The following is a 13929-nucleotide window of genomic DNA, read 5'->3' on the forward strand; positions in this document are numbered from 1 at the left end:
ATACATATATAAATGGAAGACAGGGAGGGGTAAGAAAAAATGAGCAAGATAAAAGAATCAGTCTTAATTTGCTCATCTTGCCCTCTACATTTGAATACATATACAGGAGATAATAAGGATTAAATAATCTACCATTTCTGTTTTCTCCTTCATCTCCCATCAAGGCCTGCTGGGGATGGATGACATTTACAAGCCCAGATTCATCATCAGTTTGCCTCAGAACAGTATAATTACACTTGGAAATTAAAGACTCTCCTCACAAAGAGTACATGTTGTTCCCCAGAGAGCGAGAGAGAGAAGAAGAAGAAGAAGAAGAAGAAGAAGAAAAAACTATTTCCCATCTGTACAGTGCTGAACTTGTGAGGCTGGGCTTTCAGACAGGTGACGACGGACAGGAAATACCCCTCTACACAATTCAGTTCTTTTGAAGTACAACACTTGAGGGCAGGCGTTACCTTGTCTTACAAACGTCTGACTGGTGTCAAGGAGAATCTCGCAGCCCTCTACGATCATGCGCTCTATGGCCAGGTTCTTCCTGATGTTTTCGGTCTCGCTCACTTCATCGTGCATGATTCTGGTAAAAGAGCCATTTCATCATTCTCATTTAATCAGAAAAAGTATGAGATCCAGTATGGAACAAGACAGGAAAAACAAAGTCTTACTGCTAATGTTCATTTTACAGCTGTGGGCAGAATTTAAACTGGGGGCACTCAAAATCTATTATTTTTCATAAAGAATCCATCAGTTAATTTTAAGAGAAGAGAAAAAATGTTGATATACACATCTTAGGCTTCACAAGCAGTAGCCAGTGTTACAGACTTGATTTGCCCTCTCAGGCTCTCACACTGGCTGCCCCTGTGTTTTTGGTGAGGTTGTTACCACTGAATGAAAGGACACCTGCAGACACTGCTTATGGCTGAAAAAGCACGTCCACATGCCTGGTTTATGATGCTGATGCCAAGTTATGGTGTGCAGTTGAGGCACCATGCAATTTTTGGTTTTGACGATATTAGACGAAAGTACCTGGAAAGCTCCTCCAGCTTAGATTTGGCATAGTCCAGACTGTTTCTTTCTATATGCTCATGAGGTGTGTGGGCCAGAAGTTCGTGGAGCGTAAGAATATAGCGCGGAATCTAGAGACAAAGCAGAAGGCAACAGGGGAGTCACACTCAAATATAACAGCTTACATGGAACCATAAATGTAACAACAACACAAACATGTACACAGGAAGACATGTGCATGTAGACTAATGAAAAGTAGATCAGTAGAGAGCACAATCTACACTCATCAGCAAAATTTATTATCAACACAGCACAGCCTGCAGTAGGCGCCAGCAGAGTGGACTGTTGGGAAACTACCTGCCATGCCAGAAAGGAGCCATTATTAAAGTCTGAGCTCCAAAACAGCCACTTTTTATAGACATAAAAACACTGCAGGGATATTCTGAGCAAACGCAGAGAAATGCCTGCTGGTTCTGTTGTTGATCAGTGATGCTACAATATGGGACATCACTCCCAGTGAGTGTTTAAGAAGGAGGTGGGTCACTGAGACCAAGTACTGACTTAGCCATTCTGGCCAGAACACATGGATGAAAATGTTGCTTTAGTTACAGTCAAAATCAATCATTTTAGTTACAAGATTACTATTATTTATTCAGTATGAAATATGCCCAATTATATATCATATAGTTTATATCTGGGCAGTATACTAAAACTCCCTTTATCATACATATTGCAAACTACCTCAGGATAAGGATAATCACCTTTATTGGCCAAGTATGTTACACACAAAGAATTTGTTTCCGGTACAGTACCGAGGCAGCCATCTGCGGTGCCAACTCACCCGATGGCTCTAACCATCGGGGACAATGGTTCAGTGTCTTGCCCAAGGACACTTTGACATGTGGACTGGAGGCACCGAGATTTGAAGCTTCAGACTTCCAGCTGGGAGATGACTGCTCTATCCACCGCACCACTGTCGCCTCCCAGCTGTAACAACCTGTTGTCTTTGATCATTTTCAAATGAACACCTGTACAAGTGGGTTTTTTAAAAGTTAACCAGCAGGCCGTCAGCTCTAATGGAGAGAGCTGGGTCACCTTACATCTTCAGCTTAGTCTCAGATAATAGAATGACCAAAACAGTGCTGAGGCTAAAGAGGTTAACTGAAAATAACTGAATATAACTGAGTCTATGATATGCTTTAAAGGCACTCAGTAAACCTGCAAATCACACCTTATGTACACTGGCAGTAATGGGACATGGTTAAGAAGTGGGTAACCTGGTGTTAGGTCTGAATATACTCTGGGTAAGACACATTAGTCACAGCATCTGTGGTGTGATAGAATCAATGCATGAACCGTTCAGTCGTTTTTTGACAAATTCACTAACTGCTTAGTTACATCTCTAAACGTTTTATCTCTACATACTACTTCAAAGAATTTCCCACTCATTCAGATATGAACATACTGTTCATATCTGAAACATAATTTTAAAAAGCTTTTGCAATTTTTCTGTAAAAATGTAAACTCCCAGATTTACAGAGACAGTACCGAGGACATGACTTCAGTGTCCAGCTTCTGCCCAGATTTATAGCTAAATACACTATGTATGGATTTCTCATTTGACTCTAATTGAATGTTACATTGCAACAAAGGCATGGCGTACCACACAGGTAGCGTGTCTGTGTTTCCTCAAAAGAAAATCTCACTGATGCCCGACCTGGCAAGTCCGCCAGTATGCTAGCAATCCGCCAAATCACACGTCTCTTAAAGGCAATGTGAGGTTACACACTGACTGGATAATTGCATGTCACGCCCAAAACACACCCCTGCTATAATGAGGAGATCAAGTACAGCCCTTTATGACTGGCTAGGGAGCTTGAACCCTTTTTAACTCATCGTCAAATTACCGAAATTAACATGGAAACACCAAAACATCACTTGCGCCTATACATCTTGATCAGATGTCATGGATCCCCAAACTAGGGCCCCATAACTTTAGTATTTACAACATTACAGCCATAAACAACTCTGTGGTATTAGTTGTTCATTTAAAATATTAGTGAGTTGATTTAGCAGTGATAGTGGGTTGCAAACGCACAAAAGACTAAAATTATTTAAAAGTCAAAAGCCTTAAGGTCAAAAATGTATTTTACAGTAAGAAACACTACAAGAAAGGAGGAAAAATTACTTTAAAACTAGTGGCCATCCAAATTATAGGTACACACAGACGTTTTACTGACAACATCAGCCAGGTAACACTGGCATTGCAATAGCCACCTAGTATTAAGTTGCTGAAATATATGGCCCAAAGGTATCGTTCCTATACAGAGAGAACGTGGGCCAGAGTGGCTGTGAGAGCACAGCATTAACAATAAAATCTGGCTTCAGGCTGAAGCTCTGCAGCAAACAAATGGGTCTGCCTACAGTATATTGCTTGGGTATATCAGTGAGACAAATCAGCTAACCTGGAACATGGGGTATGTGAGGAAGGTCTCCAGAGTCCTCTCCTCACAGTCGGGTTTGGCCTCGTACTGCTTCAGCAGCTTGTCGAAGTCTCGGTTCTGCTTGCAGTGAGCTAGGATCTGCAGGCTGTACTGGTGATTCCTCACAAACTCCTGGTAGATGTTAAGCATGGGCAGCAGGATGTCGAACAGGTCAGCTGCAGATAGAGGAATACTACAATGACACAAACAATACTAAGAGCTTCTTTCGTGGAGTCACAACGGTATGAAAAAAAGTTATGAAATTGAAACAAAGAATGTAGAAGAGATGTTTCTTACCCAGCACTAATGTTGGCCAGCTCGCTATTCTAGCTTTTAGACCCTGGTAAAATATCTGATGTAGAAACATGATAGTTTCACTGGAAAAAAATAAAAATAAAAATAATAGTGAAACTGATTATCTTCTCAAACAAACACAAAGTTTGAGAGTTAATAATTCTGCCAACATTCAGTGAAGTATATGATAAATGAAAGCCCTGACATCAAACAGTGTGCACAAGAGCATGGGTGTGCATGTTTTGAGCGTGAACGTGCTTAGATGAGTGTGTGGCTGGATTTTGAATAGGCCAGTGAGGGCACATGGAGACTGCACTCTTCACTGTACTGTCCAGCAAAGATGTTCCTGAAGGACCAGGAAACACTGATATTAGGCTTTCATATGTAATACACAGTACATGGTACATATACAGTATATGGCATTGTGTGAATGCGAGAGTGCTTGGGAGTGCGAATGGGTGAATGGCCGAATAATGTGAAAGTGCTTTGAGTGTGCTGTAAAAGCATAGAAAGGCGCTATACAAGTATAAGACCATTTACCATTTACCAATAAATTGCATTCAACTTGCAAACAGTGTGTAATTTCATTTCACATAGTCAAATATGTTTTCATTAACAAACCTTGTTTATGAAATTTAAGTGAGGTACAGCAAATATTGCTGGGTCTCTTGCTGTTTAAAGCTTGATTTTCTTGCTGTAAAATGACTGTATTTCTGTGGTAAAACAATGCATTCATGCATTCAGCATATTGGCATGTGGTATACAATAGAACATTTAGCTACTATGCAAGAGACAGGTCATAGGTCAACCAAACATTCTCATAAATACATTTCTAAATGTCACAAACGTCAACAGACATTTAGTTTTGGAGGAGTTGGACAAGCAGGGACTTGAAACTGCCAGCTGTGTGAGGCGACACATTAGGGCAGTATTGTCTAAGGATTTAGGAACATCTGTATCAAATTTAATGGTCATCTCTCCAGTTGTTGTCAAGATATTTCCTTCTGGATTAAAGTGTTGGACTTCGAACTGACTGATTGCCATCACTATCAATGACAATTTCTAAATGTTGACACAATTCATTTAGGAATTTTAAAGACATTTGTATCAGTCTTGAAATGAGACAGAAAAGTGTACAGTGTACCAATATCAAGATAATGACAACTGAAATAAAGATTTTTTTTTTCAGACATGTGCTCCATTTAGTTGGTACATTGCTAGATTTTTATAATTGCCACTGATCAGTGGTATAGCCAGAAACTGGTGGCCAGAAAATGTCTTGTATGTTGCTGCACACTCGTGCATTCTTGTGTGTGCTGAAAATACAAACAAATCAGGGATCAATTCATGGACACACTTCTCCATAATGCTACTAATGGTGGAAAAGTCCACAGGGCACATTTAAGATGATTTTTATAGGACAGTCTTGTGGCATGGGAGGTACCAACCTGTTGAGAAATATGCTGCTGACATCATCATGGGTGATGGGCGGTTTCTTGGAGCTGGCAGCCATGCGGAGCGGCCTCAGAAAGTTGTTCACCAGGATGTGAAGCTGCTGGACATACTCGGCCTCTGAGTCCAACATGCTGAAGACCACTTGGTTCCTCTTCCTCATGCTTTCTGCGTGTGGTGAGCGGATGTAATCCTGGATGATAGTCTTCCACTTTCTTCTGCAGATCCAGCCTCGCAGGAAGCTCTGGACCTGCAGCAGGCCAGTTTTTTAAAGGCTGTGGTCAGTTTCTCAATATCTAAATATGGTCTAGAATTTAGCAACAAGCTCAGACTGCATGCTTTACTTTTTTGATCTTCTTTATTTCTGAATCATCCTCAGTTGGGGCAGCTGCAGGGCTGGCGTGGATTTTTTCATTGTCTTTCAGCAACCCAGCGATCTGCCACAGGGAAGCAACCACAAGACCAATCATTCCCACTTACATACTTGCCTTCTTCTCACTTACTGTACCAGCATGTAAACAAAGTGACTGAGTCAACAGGACAGGACCTGTCAGCACTGTCAACACTGAGACATTAGCCTGACTAAGCTTGGTTTGTTCACTTGGCTGGTACCTCTGTATCAATATTTATTTGCAGGGGTCATTTAAATGCAATATGTACCAAACTGTCCTGCATGTTGACAAGAGGTAGACAGGCTGCTGAAAAAAGACAGCAGTTGCCATGAACTGTTTGAAGCTAAGTGTCTCCATTTACTTTGTACACAGCGAGACAGTTCATTGTCATTGCCATTAATAAAGAGATGCAATAGAAATCCATGTTCATGCATATTCATCATATAATTTGATGTCAAGCATCACATTTACACATTAAAGTACAACAAATATTTGATCTGAAGAATACAGCCGAGAATGCAGCCCTTTTGGAGCCATTGTTTCCAAGAGGAGATGCAAAGTGGAGTGTGGACAGTCTGAACATGGGTAGTGCTTCAGTTTCTCCTCTCACAGCAGTTTTCACATATGAGGCAAACAGAGCAACAAGCAGCACAATACATAGCTCTCTCACTGTTTCTGCAAACCAAAAAGCAGTGGCAATAGTATTACTGTGCCAGTTCAGGAAGGCTATTTATTTTTATCTGACTGATAATGTGTGCAACTGCCACACATTTGCCTATAGATGGATAATCCTGTAATCCTTTGATATTGGGTTTCCATCAGAGTGGACAAAATCCCAGATATTTTAACTTATTTTACAGTGGAGGACCCCAAAACAGGTAAAGGACTGCTATTAGAAGACCTGAAGCAATAGCTCAAAGAGTTACTCCTGAGTAGGGGTGCAATGCAATGCTAGTCAAAAATATCTGTATTTAGCTTTACACCACAAAATACTGGAACGTCAGTTCCTGAATGTTCTGTTTGTTGACAAGTTGAAAAACATCGATATTAGATCATGAGGTAAGAAACACACCTGAAACATCAGGTGCATCTTATCCTCAACTACCAAAAGAACCTGGTGAAGACTAGAGGACGAACCTCACTGATGGTCTGAGTAGTGTATTTCGACCATCTCTCTGTGAGTCTTTTGGTAAAACCTCATCATGTAAAGGTGCTGCTTTAGATAGAAGTAGTTCCTGTGTGACAGTACTGACAACAATGACCTGGATTTTTTTTTTTTACAAAAGAAATTGCTCCTCATGATTATGAGGAACAATTTATCAATGTTTTCCTCAGCAGACATTGGAGGTCCTGGCACTACTGTAAAGAGTGAATTCAGCTTATTTGTAGATGTAGCCTACTATATTTGACTTGAGGTAGCGGTGTGATGCTTGTTAATTGTATCAATGTATTAAAATATTTTCTGTTCAGAGGATTATCTTTCACATGCGAATAATGCATTCACATTTGTTTACGTCACTACTCCAGAGCTTAAAAGAATCACAGTAAATATTACCTCTGACTTAAGCCTTTCAATCTCTATTTCCCCATCTTCTATCTGTTGTCGAAATTGCTTAGCAACTGTTTTCTCCGTCTCCACAATCTGAAGCAGATGAAGATACTTTTGCATGAGAGTCTCATGCTCGGTGGCCAAGTTTCTGTAACTGTAACACATGCAAACACACACACACAAACCACACACATGCATGGTTTTACTGGAGCTTGCTAGAGTAATAGATTTCACATGAATGCATGTAGTTTCATCTCACATCAAAGCAATCAGGTGTGTCTTGCGCTTTTTCTCAAGTCTGTCATTCCTCATACTTTAACCCCGCTTATGAAACTATGGCAACAACCTCTACAGCACATCAATCAAAGATTACTTACCCCCCTACTGAGTAATTCAGCTTATAATTGCCATGTCTGCACATTTCACTCATCTGTGCGTTTACCTGGCATGTGATATCGCAGCCACCCATTCGTCGCAGTCCTTTACATCTTCTGTGCGTAACTCGAGTGCCTTTTGGTTTTCATGGGTGAAGCTGACAGTGAAATAGTACTGAAACGAATGGGGGAGAGGGTGAGGAGTTCTAGTTAGAAACAACAGGACTATCATTAACCTGACATGTTACATGTTCTACACACAAAGAAGCATTCATTAAGGGATACCTTCTAGATAAATCTGTGATATAGTCGCTTGACTTGGAGCTCCTCCACTGCTTTTGTCTTTATATTTGTTTCACTGCCTGGATGCTTCAGATGTTAAGCGGGTGATTTAAAACCCCTCAAGGTCTGGGGAAGCCACATCTTTCTCGCCCACTAATGCGATAGATGGCGCACGCTGAGGGAAACCTTCCCCTGCTCGGTTCCTGGGATGTCTCTGGTTCCCAGGAGAAAATGCCATACGACATGTAGGCTGGAGCCATGGCCAAGTACATAACTGTGCGCTACCGGTTTCCTAGCAACTCTAGTCAATGTGAGCACTTAGGCTCTTTTTTGCGTTTTCTTGAGTCATTTGATTTAGGATGAGCATGCTCCCTATTGCATTTGACTCTCAGCAGTAATGAACTGTCCAGAACTCATGCCACTTTGTTTTAACATTCGAATTCTATATTCTACTTATTTAATTTAGGCTGCTGTTGTTATGTGATTGCTGTACTTAATTCTATTCGTAACTATGCTATAAAAAGTACCTCCTCTGATTGTCAGTGATAAAACCACCACCAGCTGATTAACTAATATTTAAAACAGAAAAAAAAAAGGATTTTTCCAAAAATAAGGAAAGAAGCACTGTTGCAATTTCAGGTTTTTACTATTGTGTTGACTTTATTATGAACTGTCATCAGGCTCATCAGGAAGCAACAGCTAATAGCAACAGCTGTGATTCTGATAAACTAAATCTGAAAGCCTCTGCCCCTCCGTCCTACTCTTAAATATAAGTACATTACACTATATTTTTAGAGGCACTTGCGTATTTCCATTTTATGTTACTTAATACTTCTACTTGATTACATTTACATGACAGTAAGATTTTTATACAAAACATATTGTATATAAAACAATCGACCCCGCTCAGGAATAAGCGGTATAGAAAATAGATGGATGGCTATTTTTACTGAATAATTCTGCCATTAATAGGGCAGTGGCAAAATGGTGTAACTATTTGGATGAATGTAAAAAGAATAAATGCTGCTTTTACATGAACTGTAGGGATGTTTGTGGGTTTTCACTGTGGGCACAGAAATATTTTACCCCACATGAAAATGTCCAAATGGCTGATGGCAAAAAAAATATCTGAACAGGGAAAATAAGTTAATCTCAACATTTATATTAAGAGAATAATACACCACCTGCAGTTACAACTGTAATTTTACAAAGCAATAAAAGCTATTTTCTTTTGAAATGTCATATATTAGCATTGGATTTATTGCAGATACTTTTTGATGATAAGTACATAGAGCATGCACTACTGATTAAAACAAAACAAAGATCCAAAAAGTTAGCCATGATGAAATGATTCACAGCTACAAGTGTGATGATGTCTTCCCTGTGGACTGTTCCAGTCATGCTGAGTGAGACCAGGCTCTAATCTCTGGCCTGCAGATGTTCAACAGGCGCCTCTCAACCTGCAACTGATCATTATTCATGGCTGACTGCGCTTCCATCTTCACATTCATTAGGTATTCATCCTACCGTCAAAGCAAATCTATTTCTGGCAGCGAGGCATGCATGCTGTTGTAGTTCCCCTCATGATCTCTCTAACAGTGCAGTGTGTGTCTGGTGTGAGGCAATGTTAAGCATAATGTCTGCTTCCTGCTTTATGTTCATTGCTGAGTCATGTTCTTATAAAATCTTTACTGATCTTAACAGAGATCTGAGATGCATGTAGTATTAATAAATCCTATAATTGCTCTTAAGTGAATGAAATATTTTTCTTTTGTTATGGGGCAAAACTTGCCTGTCAGTCCCGCTGTGCCGTGAATAAGAGTGAGTGGTAAATAATTAATTAGTTGTTCTTACTACATGAGTAGAATAATTCTTACCCCATCTGTAATTGCTACTGACTGATAAACAGCTCAGTTTTATTGCAGCACTACTGTAAAAGGACCTCCCCGAACCTTTTAAAAGTTATACAGTAGCGTTGTCTGGAAAAGCTGTGCTAAAACTACTTTCATTTTAATGAGAAATTTCTGTTTGGATGCAAGTCTTCTCTAAACCAGCATCACCAACCCCAGTGCATCATGTGTTACTGGTACATCTTGGCCAGATTCTTTCATTTACAGTACAGATTGTACCAAATCAGCTTTCAATTGCTCCTATAGCTTCTTGTGTTACTGGTTGAAGTGCTGTTTCTTTTTTAAAATTCCAATATGAGCGAGCTATGGGTTTTATAAATGGGCTCTGACCCCTTAAAGGTACTGCAAGACTGCAAGGAACAATTTAGCCCAGATGTTTTAGCATTCATATTAATACTGTTGGAAAGTTGCAATACATACTGTTGCAGAAGGTATTTTCTGACTCTTATTGTTATCTTTAAGGATGAGTGCTTGCTTACATTGAGAGGTAACTCTTCATCATATCAGCCACATTAGTCATTCATTATCTGTGCACCTCTCAGTGCTTGGATGTTTACATTCACATGACTGCATTTAAAAGAGCAGAGGCCAGATGGAAATAGCACGGATGACAAAAAATTAACAAAAAAAAAGACACAAATATTTCAGGGAGGCCTTGGGGGTGCCTTTAAAGAAACTGTGAGAGCGTGGCATTAGCCAATGTGTTGCATTCTGCTTTGTCAGCACAAGGGCAGCTGTTCACAGGAAGAGCCTGGACTCACTTTGGATTGCAGCCCTAGCTACAGAGTCAGGCACAGCGCCTGGTGAGAGGAGCACAGTCAGTGGCAGTGAAGCATTATGCTCCTCCGCTGTTTATCATATTAATAATGTTAACAAACCTTTCTTTTCCAAACCTTTGTGTTTTGCTGATTTAAGCTGCCGTCAGTGGATCTTTTAAAATCAACATGTCATTCGCAGATATGACTGAAATGTACAAATCCTGCAATACAGTATGTTGTCTTAGGGTCTGATGGAGACATTACTAAATATAGACTGCAACAGTAATCATGCACAATGCTGATGAAAATTACGACATTAAACTGGATAATTTCATTCTGCTCATAGATCAGAGTCGACTTTTATGGCTCCCTGCTGTTTCTTGAGCATTAACTGTGCTTTCTTTATTTCACCACAAGATGGAAACCTTGACGCCACAACTTTTATCTATCGATCTATCTATCTATCGATCGATCGATCCATTTTGCATGTTTTATTGAAAGAAGAGTTAAAATATTCCACTGTCCGCTCTAAAACGTCAGAACAGATGATGATTCAAAGTCAGAAGCTAAGATGAGCAACCAGGCTAATACATCATCCTAATGACAAAATCCATTGACATCTCATCTCATGCACCACTGAAAACTCTCCAACTCTCCCACTGCCAGGGCTGCTGTAATATCATTAGGTGTTAATATTGTTACCTCATCATTAATGCCATGCGTGTATTACATAACACGCAATACAGCAGTTTGGAACCTCGTGCTATTCTGATGCTCTGGATTTGAGGTCATCATACGATAGGATCTATGCATCAGAAAACGCGTTGTTTGCGGCAAAAACTGCGTTAAAAGGCATTTGCAGCGCAGGGACTAATTTTATATTCAGCGTTGCACCTTGTCAGTATCTGTAACATGAAGCCTGAAAGCAATAAAGCAGTGACAGAGAGGGGGAGAGAGAGGGAGAGAGAGAGAGAGAGAGAGAATATCGAAGCCAAATCCACATGAAATAGTTCCACTATTCACTTCGAGGCCTCCCATTGACACCGGCGAAAAGCCGGCTCTCCATACCTGCTTTTCCAAACACTCCTTGGCTGACAGTGAAGGTTTCAGTGAAGGCGCCCTGTCGCATATGCATCCTTCCAACAGGTATAACCCCGAGGGTCGAGAGCTGGACTCATTCTCGAAATAAAAGAGCATATTCTGTAACAAAGCAAACCACTTTGTGTGCCATTTCGTGTTGTCTGAGCTCTTTTTGCTCAAGCACCCCCGTCTTGTACCATCCTTCTTTGCCAAAAGCCCCAGGTAGGTGACATGACCATCATTAAGTCGTATTCCCTTCTGCATGTTGAGGAGAAGACTTCAGCTGTGCAAGGTGGATCGGTCGTTACATCCTTCTGAAGTCACTCCAGAGAAATTTTTAAAAAAGGCAAGATGTTGACTTTCTGAACGCGGACCTCTAGCAGCAGGCTTGTCCACTCTGTCCGACGCATTCACCGTATTGGCATTTAAGTAAAGCAAGAGGAACAAAACGAGCGGTACAAGCCCAGCATCCTAAAATCACTGGTCATACGCCGAGCGCATTGAAGCTCCACATTATCCGTTCGTGTAAAAACACAAAAGGGAGGCGGGAACAGTCTAACCAAGCAAGATGAGAGAGAAAACGGCTCGGGGTTTGTCCTAGTCTCACATGAAACCTCCAGAAACCAGCAGGCTTGGTGCTGAGCTAGGCAGTGCTGGCTGAAGTCACATGACGCAGCCTGGGAACGCAGATTTTAGGACCTTGGACAGGGACGTTACAACAAGATACCACATAAGTTGAGTTTCAGTGACACACTCTCAGAATGGGGACACAACAGATTGTATATAAAGAGTTTATGGGACACGAGGAAAACACAAAATAGGATGGAAATCAGGGCCTGCAGTTTGCTGGATAGATTTAATTTTTACCTCTTTGCTATTTTTAGCCGAACAGTTAACATTTTCACAATATTTATTTTAATACTTTATGTAAATTTGCAAGTGGATGCAGCGTTTTTATGATTTTAACTATTCACCCTGCTACTAATTGCAAAGCAAAGAAAACAAAGGCCAAACTAAAACAGTTTATAGTAAACATAAAGGACCATACCATTTATTATTGCACAAATCCAACAACAACTCACAAATAGTTTGCATTACTGACACCTATTTATACCACCCAATGTCATGTTTATTATGTATTTAGGTTGAGTTTAATACTGTAATTCTCAGAGTCTGTTTCCACTGTTGTCAGGGTTCATCAGTTTCAGTTCATCAGTAAACACAATGTCAACTGCAGTGGAGTAGGATCAAGTCTCTGCAATGTGTTTTGTCACCTGCTTTTTGCACATTATTCCAGATGAAATGAATCCCCAAACAGAAAAAACACCTTTAAATTAGAAACTCATTTCACTTGGTTGTCTGATATTACATCTCATTAGCTATGGCCATGGGCGTTGCTAGACTTGAAGCTTTACTGGGGCACAGGCCCCCCCATACATATATAGATAGATAGATATAGATAAATACATACAGTTGTACATTACACAGTTATACACATGAATAATTAACATTAACGAATAATAAGTACTCCCTCAGAAAAAAAGTGGTTTAATTTTTATCAGATGTCATTTTTCATTTTCAAAGAATAAACAGCATACACACACGAATGCTACCAAAACGGAGGACATAAACATGTCCAAATAAGACTTCAGCAACTACAAATTAATATCATATCCTACACATTCTATACACAAAGTAAAGCAAAGTATTTCCCCAAGCTTAAAAGCGTCTTGTCCACAAAGGTATTCCTGCTCAACTGATAAGACAGTAAAATGGTGAAGCCTGTCTTGGTCCATTGTGCACCTCAGCCAAGTGTGGAGTCGTCTCAGTGCGCTGAATGACCGTTCACAACTACACACAGACCTGCAAGTCTGTTAGCTATAGCTCACTTGTCAACAACATTTGTCTTACCTCCCTCAAACTCATCTTTCCTTTCTGCTTCCCTCCCTTTGCCTCGAAAAAACAAGAATTTTCTGATATCCATCTACAGGAGGAATTGGTCATTGTTCAGATAGTATAGCTAACACCATGGAAACTTTACTTTCACAGCGATTTCATACATCATCTTACCTGCTCGTCGCGCAACGTACACTGATTGGCATTTGAAACGTGCGCGCGGTCAGTATAAATGGGCACGCCGCGCGGGAACATAGTTTCCACGTGCAGCTGCAGCACGTTTTTGTTTTTACTGTGTTTCTTTTACGTGCGTCAATTGGTTTATTGACTGTCTTGCATTTAGTTTCTCTGAAGAATGGTCTAATAAAAACCCTTACAAATATGAGAATATATTTACTGGGGCGCAGCTGATTTACACTGGGGCACGTGCCCCAGTACAAGTGGTCTAGCGACGCCG

General features: G+C 40.4%; 1 protein-coding gene across 1 annotated transcript in view; it reads right to left on the reverse strand.

The window, feature by feature from the left end:
* rasgrf1 (Ras protein specific guanine nucleotide releasing factor 1) overlaps positions 1 to 12224 on the reverse strand; it is a 23371-nt gene extending 11147 nt beyond the window's left edge. The window contains exons 1-9 of the mRNA XM_020613980.1: positions 11565 to 12224; positions 7615 to 7721; positions 7179 to 7326; positions 5576 to 5668; positions 5228 to 5481; positions 3783 to 3862; positions 3468 to 3661; positions 1024 to 1133; positions 451 to 574 (exon numbers count right to left, since the gene is read on the reverse strand). Coding sequence (XP_020469636.1) covers positions 451 to 574; positions 1024 to 1133; positions 3468 to 3661; positions 3783 to 3862; positions 5228 to 5481; positions 5576 to 5668; positions 7179 to 7326; positions 7615 to 7721; positions 11565 to 11840 — 1386 coding nt within the window. The 5' untranslated portion in view covers positions 11841 to 12224. The remainder of the gene's footprint in view (positions 1 to 450; positions 575 to 1023; positions 1134 to 3467; positions 3662 to 3782; positions 3863 to 5227; positions 5482 to 5575; positions 5669 to 7178; positions 7327 to 7614; positions 7722 to 11564) is intronic.
* Positions 12225 to 13929: the final 1705 nt, after the last annotated feature.

Source organism: Monopterus albus, unplaced genomic scaffold, assembly GCF_001952655.1.
Source record: "Monopterus albus unplaced genomic scaffold, M_albus_1.0 scaffold5.1, whole genome shotgun sequence".
NCBI classification, from domain to species: domain Eukaryota; kingdom Metazoa; phylum Chordata; class Actinopteri; order Synbranchiformes; family Synbranchidae; genus Monopterus; species Monopterus albus.